This window comes from Bufo bufo, chromosome 6 (assembly GCF_905171765.1).
Source record: "Bufo bufo chromosome 6, aBufBuf1.1, whole genome shotgun sequence".
NCBI classification, from domain to species: domain Eukaryota; kingdom Metazoa; phylum Chordata; class Amphibia; order Anura; family Bufonidae; genus Bufo; species Bufo bufo.
Window position 1 is genome coordinate 408,251,672 of NC_053394.1, and position 23,883 is coordinate 408,275,554.

General features: G+C 48.3%; 1 protein-coding gene across 1 annotated transcript in view; it reads left to right on the plus strand.

Moving 5' to 3' along the window:
* The window catches only part of LOC121004454 (serine/threonine-protein kinase mTOR-like), a 166,647-nt gene that overhangs the window by 78,256 nt on the left and 64,508 nt on the right, over window positions 1-23,883 (plus strand). Inside the window, exons 21-29 of the mRNA XM_040436677.1 lie at window positions 1,435-1,510; window positions 9,829-9,965; window positions 18,533-18,633; window positions 19,251-19,366; window positions 19,449-19,526; window positions 19,894-20,001; window positions 20,450-20,575; window positions 21,227-21,358; window positions 23,338-23,432. Coding sequence (XP_040292611.1) covers window positions 1,435-1,510; window positions 9,829-9,965; window positions 18,533-18,633; window positions 19,251-19,366; window positions 19,449-19,526; window positions 19,894-20,001; window positions 20,450-20,575; window positions 21,227-21,358; window positions 23,338-23,432 — 969 coding nt within the window. The remainder of the gene's footprint in view (window positions 1-1,434; window positions 1,511-9,828; window positions 9,966-18,532; window positions 18,634-19,250; window positions 19,367-19,448; window positions 19,527-19,893; window positions 20,002-20,449; window positions 20,576-21,226; window positions 21,359-23,337; window positions 23,433-23,883) is intronic.

The following is a 23,883-nucleotide window of genomic DNA, read 5'->3' on the forward strand; positions in this document are numbered from 1 at the left end:
CATCCAGCACATGAGTATTATCTGGTAGTACATGAGCATCCAGCACATGAGTATTATCTGGTAGTACATGAGCATCCAGCACATACATATTATCTGGTAGTACATGAGCATCCAGCACATAAGTATTACCTGGTAGTACATGAGCATCCAGCACATGAATATTATCTGGTAGTACATGAGCATCCAGCACATGAATATTATCTTGTAGTACATGAGCATCCAGCACATGAGTATTATCTGGTAGTACATGAGCATCCAGCACATGAATATTACCTGGTAGTACATGAGCATCCAGCACATAAGTATTATCTGGTAGTACATGAGCATCAAGCACATGAATATTATCTGGTAGTACATGAGCATCCAGCACATGAGTATTATCTGGTAGTACATGAGCATCCAGCACATTAATATTATCTGGTAGTACATGAGCATCCAGCACATGAGTATTATCTGGTAGTACATGAGCATCCAGCACATAAGTATTATCTGGTAGTACATGAGCATCAAGCACATGAGTATTATCTGGTAGTACATGAGCATCCAGCACATAAGTATTATCTGGTAGTACATGAGCATCCAGCACATTAATATTATCTGGTAGTACATGAGCATCCAGCACATGAGTATTATCTGGTAGTACATGAGCATCCAGCACATAAGTATTATCTGGTAGTACATGAGCATCAAGCACATGAGTATTATCTGGTAGTACATGAGCATCCAGCACATGAATATTATCTGGTAGTACATGAGCATCCAGCACATGAATATTATCTGGTAGTACATGAGCATCCAGCACATGAGTATTATCTGGTAGTACATGAGCATCCAGCACATTAATATTATCTGGTAGTACATGAGCATCCAGCACATGAGTATTATCTGGTAGTACATGAGCATCCAGCACATGAGTATTATCTGGTAGTACATGAGCATCAAGCACATGAGTATTATCTGGTAGTACATGAGCATCCAGCACATGAATATTATCTGGTAGTACATGAGCATCCAGCACATGAGTATTATCTGGTAGTACATGAGCATCCAGCACATGAATATTATCTGGTAGTACATGAGCATCCAGCACATGAGTATTAACTGGTAGTACATGAGCATCCAGCACATGAGTATTATCTGGTAGTACATGAGCATCCAGCACATGAGTATTATCTGGTAGTACATGAGCATCCAGCACATGAGTATTATCTGGTATTACCAAGTAATTTTCCACTTTTTCTTGTATTTATTGCAGTTTGTGCCTCTTTAGCAGTGGTTTGAATGTGAGGCGCGTCCCCCCTTCCCGACCCCTGTTTCCATGTAACATTGTTGGGATTGCTGTCCGTTATCAGCGGATCCAGGCCGGGGTGTAGCGGTCACTGTATTCTGCTGCATCCTCTCAGATCCTCATCTTCTTCTTCTCTGTCTCCTCAGCATTAACCAGCAGCTCCAGCAGCCGGAGGCCGCCTCGGGGGTCTTAGAGTTTGCCATGGAGCATTATGGAGAATTGGTAAGTACTTCCTGTCTGCAGGGATAACATACATCCAGTGTGTGGGGGTCCGTCTAGTCCATGAGGCCCCGTGCAGATGCCTCATTACTAGTTATTGTTGTAGCTAAGGGTGTGCTTCGTCTGTTCATCCTGGGCTTCCTGCTCCACGAGTACTTGAACTGCCTTGTAAACTTGTACAGGCAGAGGATTAACAAGGTAGTATCACTGCACATCTGTATGCCACTCAGGACTAAGGCTACTTTCACACTGGCGTTTCTGGCTCCGCCTGTGAGATCCGTTCAGGGCTCCCACAAGCGGCCCAAACGGATCAGTTCAGCCCCAATGCATTATGAATGGATAAGGATCCGCTCAGAAGGCATCACTTTGGCTGCGTTTGGTCTCCGTCTCGCTTTTGCAGCGTTTTGGTGTCAGCCTGGCCGTGCGGAGCCAAACGGATCCGTCCTGATTTACAATGCAAGTCAATGGAGACGGATCCGTTTGACGTTGACACAATATGGTGCAATTGCAAACGGATCCGTCCCCCATTGACTTTCAATGTGAAGTCAGGAGTCCCTATTATACCATCTGATCGGAGTTTTCTCCAATCCGATGGTATATTTTAACTTGAAGCGTCTCCATCACCATGGGAACGCCTCTATGTTAGATTATACCATCGGATTTGAGTTAGATCGTGAAACTCAGATCCGACAGTATATTCTAACACCGAGGCGTTTCCATGGTGATGGGGACGCTTCAGGTTAGAATATACTACGAACTGTGTACATGACTTCCCCCTGCTGCCTGGCAGGTGCTGCCAGGCAGCAGGGGGCAGACCTCCCTCCCCTGTATTTAACTCATTGGTGGCCAGTGCGGCTCCCCCTCCCTCCCATGTATTTAACTCATTGGTGGCCAGTGCAGCCCCCCCTCCCTCCCTCCCCTGTATTTAACTCATTGGTGGCCAGTGCGGCCGGCCCTCCCTCCCCTGTATTTAACTCATTGGTGGCCAGTGCGGCCGGCCCCCCCTCCCTCCCCTGTATTTAACTCATTGGTGGCCAGTGCGGTCGCCCCCCCCCCCTTCCCTCCCCTGTATTTAACTCATTGGTGGCCAGTGCGGCCGGCCCCCCCTCCCTCTCCCCTAATTAAAATGACCGACCCCCCATCATTGGTGGCAGCGGAGAGTTCCGATCGGAGTCCCAGTTTAATCGCTGGGGCTCCGATCGGTAACCATGGCAACCAGGACGCTACTGCAGTCCTGGCTGCCATGGTTACTTAGCAATAGAAGCATTATACTTACCTGCGAGCTGCGATGTCTGTGACCGGCCGGGAGCTCCTCCTACTGGTAAGTGAAAGGTCTGTGCGGCGCATTGCTTATAGCACAGACCTGTCACTTACCAGTAGGAGGAGCTCCCGGCCGGTCACAGACATCGCACGTAAGTATAATGCTTCTATTGCTAAGTAACCATGGCAGCCAAGACTGCTGTAGCTTCCTGGTTGCCATGGTTACCGATCGGAGTCCCAGCGATTAAACTGGGACTCCGATCGGAACTCTCCGCTGCCACCAATGATGGTGGGTCGGTCATTTTAATTAGGGGGGAGGGAAGGGGGGCCAGCCGCAATGGCCACCAATGAGTTAAATACAGGGGAGGGAGGGAGGTAGGGAGGGGGGGCCGGCCGCACTGGCCACCAATGAGTTAAATACAGGGGAGGAAGGGAGAAGGGGCCGGCCGCACTGGCCACAAATGAGTTAAATACAGGGGAGGGAGGGAGGAGGGGCCGCACTGGCCACCAATGAGTTAAATACAGGGGAGGGAGGGAGGGGGGTCTGCTGCCTGGCAACACCTGCCAGGCAGCAGGGGGCAGTCATGTACACAGTTATTTTAGTATATTCTAACTTGAAGCGTCCCCATCACCATGGGAACGCCTCTGTGTTAGAATATACTGTCGGATCTGAGTTTTCACGAAGTGAAAATTCAGATCTGAAAAAAACTGTTATGCAGACGGATCCGTTCTGAACGGATGCAAGCGTTTGCATTATAGGAGCGGATCGGTCTGTGCAGACACCAGACGGATCCGCTCTGAACGCAAGTGTGGAAGTAGCCTAAGCAAAGCAGGAGGCGTTCAGTAGTGGTTGCCACCTTATTCTGTTTTTTTTTAACCTTTCTATGCATTTGACAGTACTGCATGTGGGTAATGTGACATTGTCTACCCAGAGCCTGCTGGTTCATGAACAGAAGAAATGCTAGTGAAGACAGGCAGAGAGAAGGAGTGGGGGACCATAAAAATCTGCGTGCAGCCACATGACAAACCCCTATGGGGCTGCTAGTGGTTCTGCAGCATCTGCTAGTGCCGGATAGTCAGAGGGAAGTGAATAGGGCATTGATTGAGCAAGGGATCCCTCGTATGTGTGCTCTGCCCTTTACTTTGCTATACCAACATTATGGGAGGTTGATGGGTCAGGGGAATGTGAGGGAAGAGACTGTCCTGGAGGCGAGCCCCTGTCTGTGGCCGACTGTTCTCGGAGCAGCTGTCATTACTTCCTGCGGTTACTGTAATCTCTCCTGATGACATCACGTTCTCTCTGCTCCGGGAGAATGACGTCATTGTGCAGCTCTGCCCTGGATCTCCACAAATCACTCTCAAAGCTGAGACTAAAGGGAGGGGGCCAGTTCTGCTGATTCCTGGAGGTGCTGGTTCATTCATCCAGACCCTGGGGCATGAAGTGGTGACCTCAGTCCATAGATAGTCCTGGAAGAAAAGGCTTTCCTGAAAGCCACAGCCGGACACCTTGTGGTTTAACCACAGCTTTCTAGGAAGGACTTGAAGTCGAGAATCTCTCAAACCCTAAACCTCTTAGGTTAAGGAGTTTGTCTTCACCGCAAACCTCCCACGTATGTGACCACTGCCATGTTCTCCAGAGCCTCGGGGCTTCCAGCCATTAGTCCTGCAGTATTTTCACTCGTCATGGTCCGATCTCCAGTGCTGCAGGAATTACATACACAGTCATTTACAAGAGCATTAGGAGATCTGTGCATTTGACACCTCAGCTGCTGCAGAACCTCTTTTATATATCAATAGAGTTTTATTTCTTGGCATCTCATCATCAGAGATTGCTTTCTCCTGCTCATAAATTTGCAGCATGACAGACGGGTTCCTATACATATTAAATGTCCTTTACACACACATTTTAAGGGAAAAAGCCTTACCCAGAAAGTGCTACTTATTGGGGGGAAAAATCCCAAAACAGACAAAAATATGTAGACTCTTCATTAATTTGCTATAGACTTTTATATCTGGTAGCTGTGCTTCTAACTAAAACACGGAAAACAAATGCTCCAAAAGCGTAATGTGAATCCAGCCCTAGATGGCCCATACATGGATGGGAATGTATTAAAGGGGTTCCTCAGGATAGGTGGTCAGTGTCAGATCAGCGGGGGTCCGACTCCTGGCACCCCCACTATTCAGCTTCCTCTGCAATCCTTCGACAGTGTAGACGCAGAGCAGGGTAATTGCAATCCCTCCTCCCCATTCACTTGAAGGATAGGTCATCAGTATCTTTAAACAGGAGAACCCCTTTAAGACTGGTAAGATTGGTGTTTCTTACAGACGTCTTAATATCAAACCCTCTGCTGCGTCAACACCAGAATAGGGCGCTGGTCTAATGTGCACCAGAATAGGGCGCTGGTCTAATGTGCACCAGAATAGGGCGCTGGTCTAATGTGCACCAGAATAGGGCGCTGGTCTAATGTGCACCAGAATAGGGCGCTGGTGTAATGTGCACCAGAATAGGGCGCTGGTCTAATGTGCACCAGAATAGGGCGCTGGTCTAATGTGCACCAGAATAGGGCGCTGGTGTAATGTGCACCAGAATAGGGCGCTGGTGTAATGTGCACCAGAATAGGGCGCTGGTCTAATGTGCACCAGAATAGGGCGCTGGTCTAATGTGCACCAGAATAGGGCGCTGGTCTAATGTGCACCAGAATAGGGCGCTGGTCTAATGTGCACCAGAATAGGGCGCTGGTCTTATGTGCACCAGAATAGGGCGCTGGTCTAATGTGCACCAGAATAGGGCGCTGGTGTAATGTGCACCAGAATAGGGCGCTGGTCTTATGTGCACCAGAATAGGGCGCTGGTGTAATGTGCACCAGAATAGGGCGCTGGTCTAATGTGCACCAGAATAGGGCGCTGGTCTAATGTGCACCAGAATAGGGCGCTGGTGTAATGTGCACCAGAATAGGGCGCTGGTGTAATGTGCACCAGAATAGGGCGCTGGTGTAATGTGCACCAGAATAGGGCGCTGGTCTAATGTGCACCAGAATAGGGCGCTGGTCTAATGTGCACCAGAATAGGGCGCTGGTCTAATGTGCACCAGAATAGGGCGCTGGTCTAATGTGCACCAGAATAGGGCGCTGGTCTAATGTGCACCAGAATAGGGCGCTGGTCTAATGAGCACCAGAATAGGGCGCTGGTGTAATGTGCACCAGAATAGGGCGCTGGTCTAATGTGCACCAGAATAGGGCGCTGGTGTAATGTGCACCAGAATAGGGCGCTGGTCTAATGTGCACCAGAATAGGGCGCTGGTCTAATGTGCACCAGAATAGGGCGCTGGTGTAATGTGCACCAGAATAGGGCGCTGGTCTAATGTGCACCAGAATAGGGCGCTGGTCTAATGTGCACCAGAATAGGGCGCTGGTCTAATGTGCACCAGAATAGGGCGCTGGTCTAATGTGCACCAGAATAGGACGCTGGTCTAATGTGCACCAGAATAGGGCGCTGGTCTAATGTGCACCAGAATAGGGCGCTGGTCTAATGTGCACCAGAATAGGGCGCTGGTCTAATGTGCACCAGAATAGGGCGCTGGTCTAATGTGCACCAGAATAGGGCGCTGGTCTAATGTGCACCAGAATAGGGCGCTGGTGTAATGTGCACCAGAATAGGGCGCTGGTCTAATGTGCACCAGAATAGGGCGCTGGTGTAATGTGCACCAGAATAGGACGCTGGTGTAATGTGCACCAGAATAGGACGCTGGTCTAATGTGCACCAGAATAGGGCGCTGGTGTAATGTGAACCAGAATAGGGCGCTGGTGTAATGTGCACCAGAATAGGGCGCTGGTCTAATGTGCACCAGAATAGGGCGCTGGTGTAATGTGCACCAGAATAGGGCGCTGGTCTAATGTGCACCAGAATAGGGCGCTGGTCTAATGTGCACCAGAATAGGGCGCTGGTGTAATGTGCACCAGAATAGGGCGCTGGTCTAATGTGCACCAGAATAGGGCGCTGGTCTAATGTGCACCAGAATAGGGCGCTGGTCTAATGTGCACCAGAATAGGGCGCTGGTCTAATGTGCACCAGAATAGGGCGCTGGTCTAATGTGCACCAGAATAGGGCGCTGGTGTAATGTGCACCAGAATAGGGCGCTGGTGTAATGTGCACCAGAATAGGGCGCTGGTGTAATGTGCACCAGAATAGGGCGCTGGTGTAATGTGCACCAGAATAGGACGCTGGTCTAATGTGCACCAGAATAGGGCGCTGGTCTAATGTGCACCAGAATAGGGCGCTGGTCTAATGTGCACCAGAATAGGACGCTGGTGTAATGTGCACCAGAATAGGGCGCTGGTCTAATGTGCACCAGAATAGGGCGCTGGTCTAATGTGCACCAGAATAGGGCGCTGGTCTAATGTGCACCAGAATAGGGCGCTGGTCTAATGTGCACCAGAATAGGGCGCTGGTGTAATGTGCACCAGAATAGGACGCTGGTCTAATGTGCACCAGAATAGGGCGCTGGTCTAATGTGCACCAGAATAGGGCGCTGGTGTAATGTGCACCAGAATAGGGCGCTGGTGTAATGTGCACCAGAATAGGGCGCTGGTCTAATGTGCACCAGAATAGGGCGCTGGTCTAATGTGCACCAGAATAGGGCGCTGGTCTAATGTGCACCAGAATAGGGCGCTGGTCTAATGTGCACCAGAATAGGGCGCTGGTGTAATGTGCACCAGAATAGGGCGCTGGTGTAATGTGCACCAGAATAGGGCGCTGGTGTAATGTGCACCAGAATAGGACGCTGGTGTAATGTGCACCAGAATAGGGCGCTGGTCTAATGTGCACCAGAATAGGGCGCTGGTCTAATGTGCACCAGAATAGGGCGCTGGTGTAATGTGCACCAGAATAGGGCGCTGGTCTAATGTGCACCAGAATAGGGCGCTGGTCTAATGTGCACCAGAATAGGACGCTGGTGTAATGTGCACCAGAATAGGGCGCTGGTCTAATGTGCACCAGAATAGGACGCTGGTGTAATGTGCACCAGAATAGGGCGCTGGTCTAATGTGCACCAGAATAGGGCGCTGGTCTAATGTGCACCAGAATAGGGCGCTGGTCTAATGTGCACCAGAATAGGGCGCTGGTCTAATGTGCACCAGAATAGGGCGCTGGTCTAATGTGCACCAGAATAGGGCGCTGGTCTAATGTGCACCAGAATAGGGCGCTGGTGTAATGTGCACCAGAATAGGGCGCTGGTCTAATGTGCACCAGAATAGGGCGCTGGTCTAATGTGCACCAGAATAGGGCGCTGGTGTAATGTGCACCAGAATAGGGCGCTGGTGTAATGTGCACCAGAATAGGGCGCTGGTGTAATGTGCACCAGTTCCAATGAGATACCCGTGTATGTGCAGAGGTAATCGCTGAGTAGGAGGAGCAGACATTTACATTTAAGGGGTTATCCAGCATTTGGTATCGATGACCTATTCTCAGATTGGCAGGGGTCCGACTCCTGGTACCACTGGCCATAAGCCGCACATGGGTCACATGGCCTCGCTGCAGCTCGGTCACATTTAAGTGAACCAAGCACAACCATTATAAAATGTGTACGGCGCTGTGAAGAGGCCGCAGTGCTCACCGCAGCTCTTCAAACAGCTGATTGACAGCGCTTCCAGGAATCGGACCCCTGCCGATCTGATATGGATGACTAGTGTTCGCACTGCTCCATACTGCAGTAAAATGGATGGGCTCTGCTGAGGCCTTCTTCCATCCCCAAGGCTTGCTTAGTCAAATGCCTGTGACGTTACGGTTCTGTGCCTCCATTACTGCTTTGTTAATGAGCCACAAACCCAAGTTCTGAACCAGTAATGTATGCGCAGAACCGAACTGTAACGTCACAGGCATTTGACTAGGCAAGCCTGGCGTTACTTGGGGCTCGAAGAAGGCCTCAGCGTTGCCCATACATTTTACTGGTTCAGATAGAGCAGTCCGAACCCGATTCGCTCAGCACTATTGACGACCTTTCCTAAAAGTAGGGCATCGATGTCAAATTCCTGCACAACCCATTTAATGAAATACAAGTTAACCCTCACATGTCCGTGACGAAATCTGTGATAATTAGGTGGTTCATCGGTAAAGATTTCAGTGAAGAATCCGCGTTTGGTCTGGGTCTCCATTTTTGCTCTCCGTGTGTCATCTGTATTTCACGGACACAACACAGCCGATAAAAAAAATTCAGAGCATCTCCTAAAAATGGTTTGTGAAACACGGAGTAAACGCGGATGGCATCCATGTTGGGTCCATGTTTTTCACGGACCCCTAGACTATAATGGGCCTGACTGATCTGTAAACAGACAAAAATGGGGCATGCTTCCATGCTAAAACCCGGATGTGTGAATGGGTACGCGTGCTGTCCGTGAATCACTGAGGTGGGAATCGGGGGCTGCACCCAGACTTTTTGTAGCTCTTTTTATTGATTTGAGCTACAGAGATAGTCCGAAGCAGTAGATTGACCTGGATGTGCTTAAAGGGAACCTGTCACCAGTTTTATGGTGTCCTAACTAAGGGCACCATAAATAAGTGACTGATTCTCTTAGCACAATGCTGGGTCACTTTCTTTAATTGACCCGGTCAATCTGCCAACATCTTGTATTGAAAAGCTCCAGCTGATAATGATGAGTCATGAATATTCATGAGCTCCTGACTCTCCCCGCCTACCTGCTGCTGAATGACAGTTTGTTTCCATATGAATCAGCAGCAGGTGGGCGGGGGAGTGGCTATAGCTCTGAATTAAATATACGCTGGACTCAATGACATCACGCTGGACTCAAATCAGCTCATTAGCATGCGGCATCTTTGTGTGTATATTATGAGGTAACCATCTGTCACACCAGTAAGTGAATACATCTAAGGCACTGTTTAGTAGTTAATGATTGTATATAATTAGTTAGATTATAATCAAATATCCACATGACAGGTTCCCTTTAAAGCCTAGGTGTTGCACCATCCACTGCAAAGTTTATTTTTGCATTTAGGGGAATTTTGGGACTGATTTGTCGCATTTCTGCATCTGCTCTTGTCGCTTGTAGGAGATTCAGGCCTCCTGGTACGAGAAGCTCCATCAATGGGAGGACGCGCTGGTTGCCTATGACAAAAAGATTAAGGTGAAGGACGATTCGGAGTTGGTTTTGGGACGGATGCGCTGTCTGGAAGCTCTTGGGGAATGGTAAGTCGTATCAGTTGGGCACAGGGGCACGAATGCAGCCCTCTCAGACGTGTCGGATGTTGAGCGTTGTAGTCTTGGGCAGAAGCTCCCGTCTGAACTCATAGCTGCGATCGGCTGTCAGGTGCAGTTTGACCACTAGGTGGCACATGGAAGCATTCTTGCTATGCAGGCTGAACACTGCAGGGACTGATTGTATCCTATGTAACAGCGATGCAATGTATATGCTGTGTTCTGTCATGTCACAAATTGTAGTGTATTGTCATATATATATATATATATATAGTGTATTCAGCCTCTGTTACACGTGGAATTCATACTGTGCTTTTCACCTTGGTAATTCTTTGAGCCTAGTTGATCAGGTCCATTCCTAGAGCTGTGCTGATGACTCACTATTACTATTTCTACATCCAGGAGATTCCCTGGGAACATGGCCTCCACATGGTTTATAAGCTCCATGGAGTCATGGGAACCGACTCCATATCTCTAGACCCGTGGTATATACTGTATATAGGCAGCTTCTTGCTCCCCTCTAGGCGGATGACGGGGATTGAGCCTAGTTGATCAGGTCCATTCCTAGAGCTGTGCTGATGACTCACTATTACTACTTCTACATCCAGGAGATTCCCTGGGAACATGGCCTCCACATGGTTTATAAGCTCCATGGAGTCATGGGAACCGACTCCATATCTCTAGACCCGTGGTATATACTGTATATAGGCAGCTTCTTGCTCCCCTCTAGGCGGATGACGGGGATTGAGCCTAGTTGATCAGGTCCATTCCTAGAGCTGTGCTGATGACTCACTATTACTGCTTCTACATCCAGGAGATTCCCTGGGAACATGGCCTCCACATGGTTTTTAAGCTCCATGGAGTCATGGGAACCGACTCCATATCTCTAGACCCGTGGTATATACTGTATATAGGCAGCTTCTTGCTCCCCTCTAGGCGGATGACGGGGATTGAGCCTAGTTGATCAGGTCCATTCCTAGAGCTGTGCTGATGACTCTATTACTGCTTCTACATCCAGGAGATTCCCTGGGAACATGGCCTCCACATGGTTTTTAAGCTCCATGGAGTCATGGGAACCGACTCCATATCTCTAGACCCGTGGTATATACTGTATATAGGCAGCTTCTTGCTCCCCTCTAGGCGGATGACGGGGATTGAGCCTAGTTGATCAGGTCCATTCCTAGAGCTGTGCTGATGACTCACTATTACTACTTCTACATCCAGGAGATTCCCTGGGAACATGGCCTCCACATGGTTTATAAGCTCCATGGAGTCATGGGAACCGACTCCATATCTCTAGACCCGTGGTATATACTGTATATAGGCAGCTTCTTGCTCCCCTCTAGGCGGATGACGGGGATTGAGCCTAGTTGATCAGGTCCATTCCTAGAGCTGTGCTGATGACTCACTATTACTACTTCTACATCCAGGAGATTCCCTGGGAACATGGCCTCCACATGGTTTATAAGCTCCATGGAGTCATGGGAACCGACTCCATATCTCTAGACCCGTGGTATATACTGTATATAGGCAGCTTCTTGCTCCCCTCTAGGCGGATGACGGGGATTGAGCCTAGTTGATCAGGTCCATTCCTAGAGCTGTGCTGATGACTCACTATTACTACTTCTACATCCAGGAGATTCCCTGGGAACATGGCCTCCACATGGTTTATAAGCTCCATGGAGTCATGGGAACCGACTCCATATCTCTAGACCCGTGGTATATACTGTATATAGGCAGCTTCTTGCTCCCCTCTAGGCGGATGACGGGGATTGAGCCTAGTTGATCAGGTCCATTCCTAGAGCTGTGCTGATGACTCACTATTACTACTTCTACATCCAGGAGATTCCCTGGGAACATGGCCTCCACATGGTTTATAAGCTCCATGGAGTCATGGGAACCGACTCCATATCTCTAGACCCGTGGTATATACTGTATATAGGCAGCTTCTTGCTCCCCTCTAGGCGGATGACGGGGATTGAGCCCAGTTGATCAGGTCCATTCCTAGAGCTGTGCTGATGACTCACTATTACTACTTCTACATCCAGGATATCCCCTGGGAACATGGCCTCCACATGGTTTATAAGCTCCATGGAGTCATGGGAACCGTGGTATATACTGTATCTGAAATCAATCTCAGACATGAGATAACAGTATATTGGGGTCCTTATGCAGGGACAGTAGACTCTGCGCGAGTAGTCCAGTTTTCATCATGTTTTTGAGGGGGTGTGAAATCGGGCCCCCACTGTGGCAGGCGCAGCACTATGAAGTGCCTTTTGCGCTGTGGCATTAGAAGAATTTTGAGATTTCAGACTTTTTTGGTCTAACCAGACTGTCTATTACTCTGTAATTCCTCTAGCGCCGCTCTATGGAAACAGTAGGTTTAACCCCTTAAGGACACAGCCTTATTTCACCTTAAGGACCAGGCCATTTTTTGCAAATCCGACCAGTGTCACTTTAAGTGGTGATAACTTTAAAACACTTTTACTTATCCTGGCCGTTCTGAGATTGTTTTTTCGTCACATATTGTACTTCATGACACTGGTAAAACGGAGTAAAAAAAAAATTATTTTTATTTATAAAAAAAATACCAAATTTGCCAACAATTTGCAAAAATGTTCAAATTTCAAGTTTCAATTTCTCTACTTCTATAATACATAGTAATACCTACAAAAAATAGTTATTACTTTACATTCCCCATATGTCTACTTCATGTTTGGATCATTTTGGGAATTTTTTATTTTTTGGGGATGTTACAAGGCTTAGAAGTTTAGAAGCAAATCTTGAAATTTCTCAGAAATTTTCAAAAACCAACTTTTTCAGGACCAGTTCAGGTCTGAAGTCACTTTGCGAGGCTTACATAATAGAAACCACCCAAAAATGACCCCATTCTAGAAACTACAGCCCTCAAGGTATTCAAAACTGATTTTACAAACGTTGTTAACCCTTTAGGTGTTCCACAAGAATTAATGGAAAATAGAGATACAATTTCAAAATGTCACTTTTTTGGCAGATTTTCCATTTTAATAATTTTTTTCCAGTAACAAAGCAAGGGTTAACAGCCAAACAAAACTCAATATTTATGGCCCTGATTCTGTAGTTTACAGAAACACCCCATATGTGGTCGTAAACCGCTGTACGGGCACACGGCAGGCCGCAGAAGGAAAGGAATGCCATACGGTTTTTGGAAGGCAGGTTTTGCTGGACTGTTTTTTTTTACACCATGTCCCATCTGAAGCCCCCCTGATGCACCCCTAGAGTAGAAACTCCAAAAAAGTGACCCCATTTTAGAAACTACGGGATAGGGTGGCAGTATTGTTGGTACTAATTTAGGGTACATATGATTTTTGGTTGCTCTATATTACACTTTTTGTGAGGCAAGGTAACAAGAAATAGCTGTTTTGTCACCGTTTTTTGTTGTTGCTGTTTACAACATTCATCTGACAGGTTAGATCATGTGGTATTTTTATAGAGCAGGTTGCCACGGACGCGACGATACCTAATATGTATACTTTTTTTTATTTATGTAGTGTTTCCATATTCTGAGAGCCATAGTTTTTTCAGTTTTTGGGCGATTATCTTAGGTAGGGTCTCATTTTTTTGCGGGATGAGATGACGGTCTGATTGGCACTATTTTGGGGTGCGTATGACTTTTTGATAGCTTACTATTACTCTTTTTGTGATGTAAGGTGACCAAAAATTGCTTTTTTTACACGTTTATTTTTTATTTTTTTTACGGTATTCCTCTGCGGGGTTAGGTCATGTGATATTTTAATAGAGCAAGTTATTACGGACGCGGCAATACCTAATATGTATACTTTTTTTTATTTATGTAAATTTTACACAATAATAATTTTGAAACAAAAACAAAAATCATCTTTTAGTGTCTCCATAGTCTGAGAGCCATAGTTTTTTATTTTTTGGGCCATTGTCTCATGTAGGGGCTAATTTTTTGCGGGATGAGGTGACGGTTTGATTAGTACTATTTTGGCGTACATGCGACTTTTTTTATCACTTTTATTACCTTTTTGGGGAAGTAAGTTGGGCAATTTCATAATAGTTTTTATTTTTTTATTTTTATGGCGTTCACCGTGCAGGGAAAGTAACATGACCATTTTATAGATCAGGTCGTTACGGACGCGGTGATATCAAACATGTGTACGGAATTGTATTTTTTTCATTTTTAATCAGTGATAAATGTGTTTTTTGGGGGTTTTTTTCACTTTTTTTTCCCACTTTTTTTTGACCCAGACCCACTTGGTTCTTGAAGATCCAGTGGGTCTGATGTCTGTATAATACAGTACAGTACACTATATAGTGTACTGTACTGTATTTTCACTTTACAAAGTCTGATTAGACTTCTGCCTTTAGCAGAAGTCTGATCAGCACCATGGACAGCCTCTGATCAGTACCATGGACAGCCGGACGCCTGTGAAGGCACCCGGTTGCCATGGTAACCATCACTCACTGCCGCAGCACAGCAGCCCCCGATGGGAGAGGGAGGGAGCTCCCTCCCTCTTAACCTCTTCCATACAGCGGTCCCTATGGACCGCGGCATGGAAGGGGTTAAACGCATGGCATCTGTGCCAGCACAGATGTCAGGCGTTTCAAGCAGAGTGTCAGCAATGTGCTGACACTCTGCAAACCGCTCGGCCATCCTGAGAGAGGGGGCGGGCGGCAACGCCCCGCACCCCCACCCGCTGCGCCCACCGGCACATAACACAGAGGGCTGCAGGGGGGGAGGGGGGGTTAAACATAAAATAAATAAAATAAAGTCATTTTGAAGTTTCTGAGTTTCACAGACCGCAGGGATCAGAAACCTCCAGAAACCGCAGGTCTGAATTGACCTGCGGTTTGCAGCGATCGCTGATACAGGGGGGGGGGGTCACAGGACCCCCCTGGGCATTGACCCTGGGTGATCGTAAATACATAGGACGCCCTGTGTCCTTAACGATCGGGAAATCAGGGCGTACCGATACGCCCTATGTTCGGAACAGGTTAAAGAGCACACCAAATGCTTGAAATAACTTCTTTATTAACTTCAACTTTTCTTCATATACAGTGGATATAAAAAGTCTACACGCCCCTGTCAAATTGTCAGGTTTCTGTGATGTAAAAAAATGAGACAAAGATAAATCATTTCAGAACTTTTTCCACCTTTAATGTGACCTATAAACTGTACAACTCAATGGAAAAACAAACTGAGATCTTGTAGGTGGAGGGAATAAAAAATCTAAAAATAAAATAATCTGGTTGCATAAGTGTCCACACCGTTACACTAATACTTTGTTGAAGCCCCTTTTGATGTTATTCCAGCACTCAGTCTTTTTGGGCATGAGTCTATCAGCATGGGCACATTTTGTTTCTTCTTTGTAAAAACCCTCCAAATCTGTCAGATTGCGAGGGCATCTCCTGGGCACAGCCCTCTTCAGATTACCCCACAGATTGCGAGGGCATCTCCTGAGCACAGCCCTCTTCAGATCACCCCACAGATTGCGAGGGCATCTCCTAGGCACAGCCCTCTTCAGACCACCCCACAGATTGCGAGGGCATCTCCTGGGCACAGCCCTCTTCAGATCACCACACAGATTGCGTGGGCATCTCCTGGGCACAGCCTTCTTCAGATCACCGCACAGATTGCGAGGGCATCTCCTGAGCACGGCCCTCTTCAGATCACCCCACTGATTGCGAGGGCATCTCCTGGGCACAGCCCTCTTCAGATCACCGCACAGATTGCGAGGGCATCTCCTGGGCACAGCCCTCTTCAGATCACCCCACAGATTGCGAGGGCATCTCCTGGGCACAGCCCTCTTCAGATCACCCCACAGATTGCGAGGGCATCTCCTGGGCACAGCCCTCTTCAGATCACCCCACAGATTGCGAGGGCATCTCCTGGGCACAGCCCTCTTCAGATCACCCCACAGATTGTCAATCGGATTCAGGTCTGGGCTCTGGCTGGGCCATTCCAAAACTTTCATCTTCTGGTGAAGCTATTCCTTTGTTGATTTGGATGTCTGCTTTGGGTCGTTGCCATGCTGAGAGATGAAGTTCCTCTTCATGTTCAGCTTTCTAGCAGAAGCCTGAAGGTTTTGGGCCAATAGTGACCGGTATTTGGAGCCGTTCAGAATTCCCTCCAGCTTAACTAAGGCCCCAGTTCCAGCTGAAGAGCAGCCCCTTGGCATGATGCTGCCACCACCAGGCTTCTTCTGGTGATGGGCAGTGTTGTTTTTGCGCCAAACATATCTTTTGGAATTTAGGCCAAAAAGTTTTGGGAGTCTTCAGATGTGTTTTTGCAAAATGTCGCCTGGCTTGGATGTTTTTCTTGGTAAGAAGAGGCTTTCATCTTGCGCCTCTACCCCATAGCCCAGACATATGAAGAATACGGGAGATTGTTGTCACATGGACCACACGGCCAGGACTTGCCCGATATTCCTGCAGCTCCTGTAATGTTGCTGTAGGCCTCTTGGTCGCCTCCCAGACCAGTTTTCTTCTCGTCTTCTCATCAGTTTTGGAGGGACGTCCAGTTCTTGGTGATGTCACTGTTGGGCCATATTTCCTCCACTTGATGATGACGGTCTCCACTGTGTTCCATGGTAGATCTAATGCCTTGGACATTCTTGTGTCCCCTTCTCCTGACTGATACCTTCTAACAATGAGAACCCTCTGATGGAAGCTCTCTGTGGACCGTGGCTTCTGCTGTGGGATGCGACCAAGAACATTTCAGGAAAGACCAACTAGAGCGGCTGAGCTTTATTTGGGGTTAATCAGAGGCACTTTCCATGATGGCCGGTTTATGCTGACTCCGATCTAACAGGATTGTGAATGTGATTGCTTAATTCTGAACACAGCTATGTCCCCAGTTATAAGAGGGTGTGCACACTTATGCAACTACATTATTATTATTATTTTTTCTTCCCTCCACCTAAAAGATCTCAGTTTGTTTTTCCATTGAGTTGTACAGTTTACAGGTCACAGTTTTTACATCACAGAAACGTTGTTCTTTGTATCCGGAGGAGCCAGTCCGTTTTACTATATGCTCTAGTATTGTCAGGCTGGCCTAAGCCTGTACTACTGAGGGCAATCCAAACCCCCTAATACAGCTGTCTAGATCAGGGGTGTCAAACTTATTTTTGCCAAGGGCCACATCAGCCTTATGGTTGTCTGAAAAGGGCCGTTAGTAATTCTGCGACTGTATAAATGTAACTATGCCAGTTACATTTATAGCCCGTTGAAGGCAACCATAAGGCCAATGTTTACATGAGTTCCTGCTGCAACATTGCCCCCAGTGTACTTTCTGCCATATTGCCCCCAGTGTACTTTCTGCCATATTGCCCCCAGTGTACTTTCTGCCATATTGCCCCCAGTGTACCTGCTGCCATATTGCCCCCAGTGTACCTGCTGCCATATTGCCCCCAGTGTACCTGCTGCCATATTGCCCCCAGAGAGCTTGCTGCCATATTGCCCCCAGTGTACTTTCTGCCATATTGCCCCCAGTGTACCTGCTGCCATATTGCCCCCAGTGTACCTGCTGCCATATTGCCCCCAGTGTACCTGCTGCCATATTGCCCCCAGTGTACCTGCTGCCATATTGCCCCCAGTGTACTTTATGCCATATTGCCCCCAGTGTACCTGCTGCCATATTGCCCCCAGTGTACTTTATGCCATATTGCCCCCAGTGTACTTTCTGCCATATTGCCCCCAGTGTACCTGCTGCCATATTGCCCCCAGAGAGCTTGCTGCCATATTGCCCCCAGTGTACTTTCTGCCATATTGCCCCCAGTGTACTTTCTGCCATATTGCCCCCAGTGTACTTTCTGCCATATTGCCCCCAGTGTACTTGCTGCCATATTGACCCCAGTGTACCTGCTGCCATATTGCCCCCAGAGAGCCTGCTGCCACCAGTTGTATTTACCACCTTCTCCACGGGGGCACAAAAAGAATATGGCACCCAGAAATGATCTGTGATCAGCGATCCTGTCTCGGCCAACCAGCAATCACGTAGACGCATCGCGCCCCGGCCCCGCTCTGTAGGGCGGAGGTGGAGCGGAGGCGCGCTGTGATTGCTGGGTGTACATATACACGGGGAAAGTGACACATTGCCACAGCTTATAGGAGTCACGCTAGCGCACTGGCACTATCCATGACACCAGCAGGCCACGGAATACAAGGCCTTGTGTCTGACACGTGGCAGCCATTGTGTGTGTGTATCTGTGATTAACAATGCTGTATCCGATGGAACTTGGGAGGAGACATGTGTTTGGAGTCTCTTGGGCCCATAACTTCATCCTCTCCCAGCCTAGGGTTTCAGATGGTTACTGTGCACTTATGGGCAATCGTTATTATCACTCCGGCATAACCTTCAACCGTTTCCAGCTGTGGATAGTTGTTAATAGATGGAATGTAGATAAAAGGTGGACTCTGAAATAGCAGCCCAATGGAGGCCAAAGGGAGGACTCTAAGGGCCTCCGATGGACATCCTAAGAAGAACCGATTACTAAGGACATGCTTTGGGAACTGTCAATGAGCCCGGACCCTTATTCTGTTTTCCAACCCTGCAGGGGACAACTTCACCAGCAGTGCTGTGAGAACTGGGACAACGTCAGCGAGGAGGTCCGCACCAAGATGGCCAGAATGGCCGCTTCAGCCACGTGGGCATTAGGTAAGATGTCTGGTCAGTGTGGTATTGATCCAGTGTCACCGAGTAGACCTCAGCCGCTGCTTTCCCAGCGCCTCCTAACGACCAGTCTCCACCTCTTTGCCCATCACTTCCAATGACGTAATTGCGGTTTATTTAAGTACATTAGCCCCTTTCACAGTGGGCCTTGGGGTGTCGCAGGTGCCGTAGATGCCTGTTTATAGTAGATTGTACACGAAGCCCTGGCAATGATAGGCCCGACTCCGCTGCAGGATTAGTCTGCCTTTAATGGATGCTGCCGATTGCTGCTGTCACCCATAGACGCCCATTTGAGAAAGATGCCTATACTGTGCAATATGTTTTTTTTTTTTTACGGGGGTCTCTATAAGGAATAGTGTTGTCATCAAACAAAATGAAGACCCTCTTTTTGGGGCTCTGATTTCCTGGATGAGATTTTTGGTGCATCCTATACACTATAACGGAGAGTGGTTGGTGCATTGACGACATCTTCTCCATGGACCTAGCCTCCTCCTTCTCAGGGCTCAGGGTGGTCCTTCTTGTCTAACCTCTGTTTAGTAAGGAGCTTGTGGATGATGAGACATAATGGAGGTAGTAGTTAGACCTGTGTATTCTCTTTTCAGAAGAGTGGGATAGTATGGAGAAATACACCTGCCTGATCCCCAGAGATACCTACGATGGGGCCTTTTATAGGGCTGTGCTAGCTCTCCACCAGGATCTCTACTCGCTTGCCCAGCACGTAGGTCTTCTCATATCCAGTGCCAGTGATACATAATTCTGTGCTTTGCAGGAATATTATTGAGCTTTTCTATCTTTCACAGTGCATTGATAAAGCCAGAGACATGCTTGATGTAGAGCTGACCGCAATGGCTGGAGAGGGCTATAGCTGTGCCTATGGGGTAAGTGCTTGCCCTTCTTCGACAACTGTTGATGGCAGAAGTTGTTGTCAAATGTTTTGGCATCTGCCGCGTTGTGAATGCGTGGAATTATTTTCTTTTGTAACTGAGGAGCCATTGGCGATCAGGTCTTCTTAATGGCACAAGCAGGGGCCATTGAAGGTGAATGGGTGGCCATATAATACACAGTTGTGCTGAGTCCTCCAGAGCGGAGGCGCTGACTACAGCCGCCCTCCACTACCAACTTTGTATGCTTTGTAGGGCATGAGGACGTGAGTTGCCCCAAGAACTTGAGCATGCAATCATGCAATTATACATCAGATGGCTTGGTTGTATCGTTTGCCAGAGGGATGTCACATTTTCTTTACAGGCCATGGTCACCTGTCAGATGCTGTCTCAGCTAGAAGAGGTCATCCAGTATAAACTTGTACCTGAGCGTCAGGAGGCTATTCGTCAGACCTGGTGGGATCGGCTGCAGGTGAGCCACAACGACTTTGCTTTTTGTACTTTACACTGTTTACAAGTCTCTCGCCCTCCAGGACATTCTTGGGCCATTCTTCCCGTCCACACTTCTTATATACCCCGTAGCGTCAGGACAGATCTTTATTAGGTGTGGTGCGTTTCTCACCTGCCTTCTGCAGCCAGGCAGGCATATACTGGCAGGCAGACTTGGAAGGACGGTGACATACTCTGTGTCCTGCAAGTATTGACATCTGGTAAATGCAGAGCAATGTACAGCCAGAAGGAGGGCAATTGCCAACCAGTACTAGCGTCATTCCCACCATTGAATAGGCATGTGTATAATGGGATGCTCTCCTGAATTCAGACTTGGCTGCACACGTTTCTAGAACCTTATAGGACGGTATCATCCTGAGTTCCAGATGATGTTACATAGATTACAAGGTGACGTGTGTCTTCTCTCGCAGGGCTCTCAGCGCATCGTGGAGGACTGGCAGAAGATTTTGATGGTTCAGTCTCTTGTGGTCAGTCCTCATGAAGACATGAGGACTTGGCTGAAGTATGCCAGTCTGTGCAGCAAGAGCGGCCGCCTGGTGAGAGCATGTCCCCGAGCCTTCACCTTCCGTCATTCAGCAAAGCAGCGAACCGTGTCCGCAGAACATTACTAGTCTGCAAAATAATCGAGCGTCATCCTTGCGCATCAGATTGAACTTGTGTCCTGTCAGGGCAGCAGCTGCGGAGGAGAAACATCCTCCTTTAGGAGTCGTTAAACATGCTTCAGTCAGATTGGAATTTCGTTCCGTTTAACTGTTTCACTGTGCCGCGCGTCCTTGTCAGCTCAAACTCTGTTTCCTACCATTCCCCTTGTCAATAGGCGCGTTCCTACAGTCTCAGGCCTCATGCAAACAACCATACCATGTTTACCAGCCGTGTGCGTTCCGCATTTTGCAGAACGGAATGTTCCACCCAATGACAGAAAAACGGACAAGACTAGGTTGCTGCGGAAAGTAGGAATGGATGCGGACAACACACTGAGTGCTGTTCGCATCTTTTGCAGCTACATTGAAGTGAATAGGTCCGCAAAAAATGAGGCTCGGATGGCGACCAAAACAACGGTGCTGTGCACGAGGCCTGATACTGTCCGGTGTGTGCCGGTATGTGGCATGATGACACCCAGTTGTAAGATTCTGCATCCAGTTCCGGGAGAAATAGCTCTAGCCGTGTCCGGTCTCTGTAATCCTTAGGCCCTTTCTCACAAGACGTTAGTGATGTTACTTGGAGTGGACCCAGCACTGGAGAGAGACCAGCCCTTACCTACAGATCACCCACAAGTCACCTACGCCTACATGAAGTACATGTGGAGGAGAACACGAGAGGTACTGACCGTGGATCTGTGTTGTGTAATGTGACCTTCTGCAGAGGCTGAAAGGGACTCAAGAGTTGCCGAAATAAAGGGAGTCATGCCGTTGAGTAGTCGGGACATCATGTGCCATGAGAAGAGCAGGGAGAGGTGGCCATGCCTTCAGTTCAGTCTTGTGTACCTACCTCGGAGTCTTACACATGGACTTTGTCAGGTCCTGGTCGGTTCAGACTTGGGTCCACAAAATTCCCTTTCTTTATAAAGCATATACGTCTCTTCAGACTTGGCTTGAAGCACTTTGGAATCCAGTGCGATATCTGATCAAGGCCCCCACCCAACCATCAGGTGTATTCTGGTGCCTTTTAACCTGAACTGTCTTTCTCCTCCATTACATTTTTTTTCATGAATCTTGTCTGTTCTCTGTCCATCCCACTATTTGTTCCAAGCTGTCTTCACAGCTCTATTATCACCTTCCAGACTCCCTGACCTCCCCTTATCTCATGCACACCACCCTAATTAGTGTCCGCTTGTTGATCGCATGTAGACCCGTTCATGTCATCGATGTGCTGTTTGTCTCCTTGTGGCATTCCAAAAATTCTAGAACACGTCCTGTCCTTGGCAATTTTGCAGACAGTTCTATTAGGAAAATCGGGCATGCGCATGGCGGTATCTGTATTTTGAGGATTTGACATTTGCAGACCACAAAATACATACCGTCGTGTGCACGAGGCCTAATCCTGGAAAAGGAAGCCACATGTGTCCTGCCCGACCCCTTCTCCCCCGATTCTAAATGACCTTATTAAAGTAAACCTGTGCAGACCTAATATGTCTGACTGCTGAAAGTTTACTGAAGTTGTAGCCAGTGGCGTAACTAGAAATGACTGGGCCCTGCAGTAAACTTTTAATGGGCCCCTCACCTAGTAGTTTTTTTGAAAGCCTCTCCTCCCGTGCGGTTCCTGTGCCTACTCTCTCAGACCGGGCATATACTGTCCCTGTATCATAGTGTTGAGGGGCCCTGACCATAGAATCGGTGCTCCCCCTCTAGCTATGCCCTGGTTGTATCCTCTAGCTGATGACGCACATCTACAGACAGGAGAGAGGGGTGTGCTGCTCATGTGCCGAGTTTACAGAGGATTGTCTAGTCCCGGGGTACTCGAGTACTCATACCTGGGTCTGCCGTTGGGTGAAGGTACAACCACACCACTGGTCTAACAATGAGCTAGAGGTTTTATCCCACCTAGTCCCCTTAGTGCCTCAGCCCAATAAGCCACTTCACATGGTATTATCCCCCCTTAGTCCACCCCATCCAGTATAATGTTCCTAAAGTGGCCCCTTCACTCTTGGATGTCCCCTAAGTGCCCCCGTCAAAGCAGGATGATTCCTTTAGTGCCTCCCACACAGAATGAGGCTCCTGCAACTTCCCCCTAAGAACGTGACCCCACATAGTACGATGTCCCCTTAAGCGGCACCCCACATATTAATGTGCCCCTTCACAGAGTGGGACCCCCAGACAGAGTGATGTCCTCTAAGTGTCCTCCCTGGAGGGATGTCTCCAAAATAGTCCCCTACCCTATGTTCCCTTCCATCAGATTCCTGCTTCAAATTGGAGGATCAGGGACGATGTAGTGAGGTCATCGTGGCTGCCGCGGACGCTACTGAGCGGAGCAGTCGAGATGACCTCATGAATGGTGACGGCTCCCTGCTTCACTATCATATTCATCTGGACGGCTGGCATCCGCCGTCCGCCATTTCTGTACCCCTGGTCTAGACTCTATTCAAATGTAGCAGAACCTCAGCTGTGAGAATTAGATGCCGGATGTAAGCAAATATGTTGCAATATGGTGGATTGAAGCGCAAAAGGAATTCTTGCTTCATTCTGTTCTTTTCAGTGCTTCGCTGTTCTCTTTTATTACTGCTCTCTCCATTATTTTCTTCTTCATCCATTTGAATTTTGCCTCCTCTGTGTTCTTCCAACATGCCCCTCGTGAGACGCAGATGGAAGCCTTCCAGGATATGCAGAAGTTCATGAGCAGCCTGCAGCTTCAGGCCCAGCATGTGGCTGATGAGCCGCTGCAGAGACTTATGGCCAGGTAAGTTCCTCATTGCCACACTACAAGATGGACGGTATACGCCTTGTGATAGGAGATGAAAGGTCAGCGGGGGTTCCAGGAGTGTGGACCCCCCGTCAGTCAGCGCTCGTGCGAGCACGGTGTCCTCTTCAGTGTGTAGCTTGTAGCGGAGGTGCAGTGTAATTTACATGGCACTGCCGCGACAAGGGAAACTGCATGCAGGTAAATATTGAAGAGGATGTGCCCCGACCCCTTCAGACAGCTGATAGGCGGGGGTGCCGGCAGTATGACCTCTGCCCATCTGATATTCATGGCCTTTCTGAGGATAGATTCATATCTGATGGAAAGCAGCTGCATGTTACTATATTAGACTGAATCTACCACCTGAGCGACCTCCTCTGAGTTATCGGGGGGTTCACACCTCACAAGCCAGTAATATGTGCTGTACCGTAACTGGTAACTTTGTCAGGAT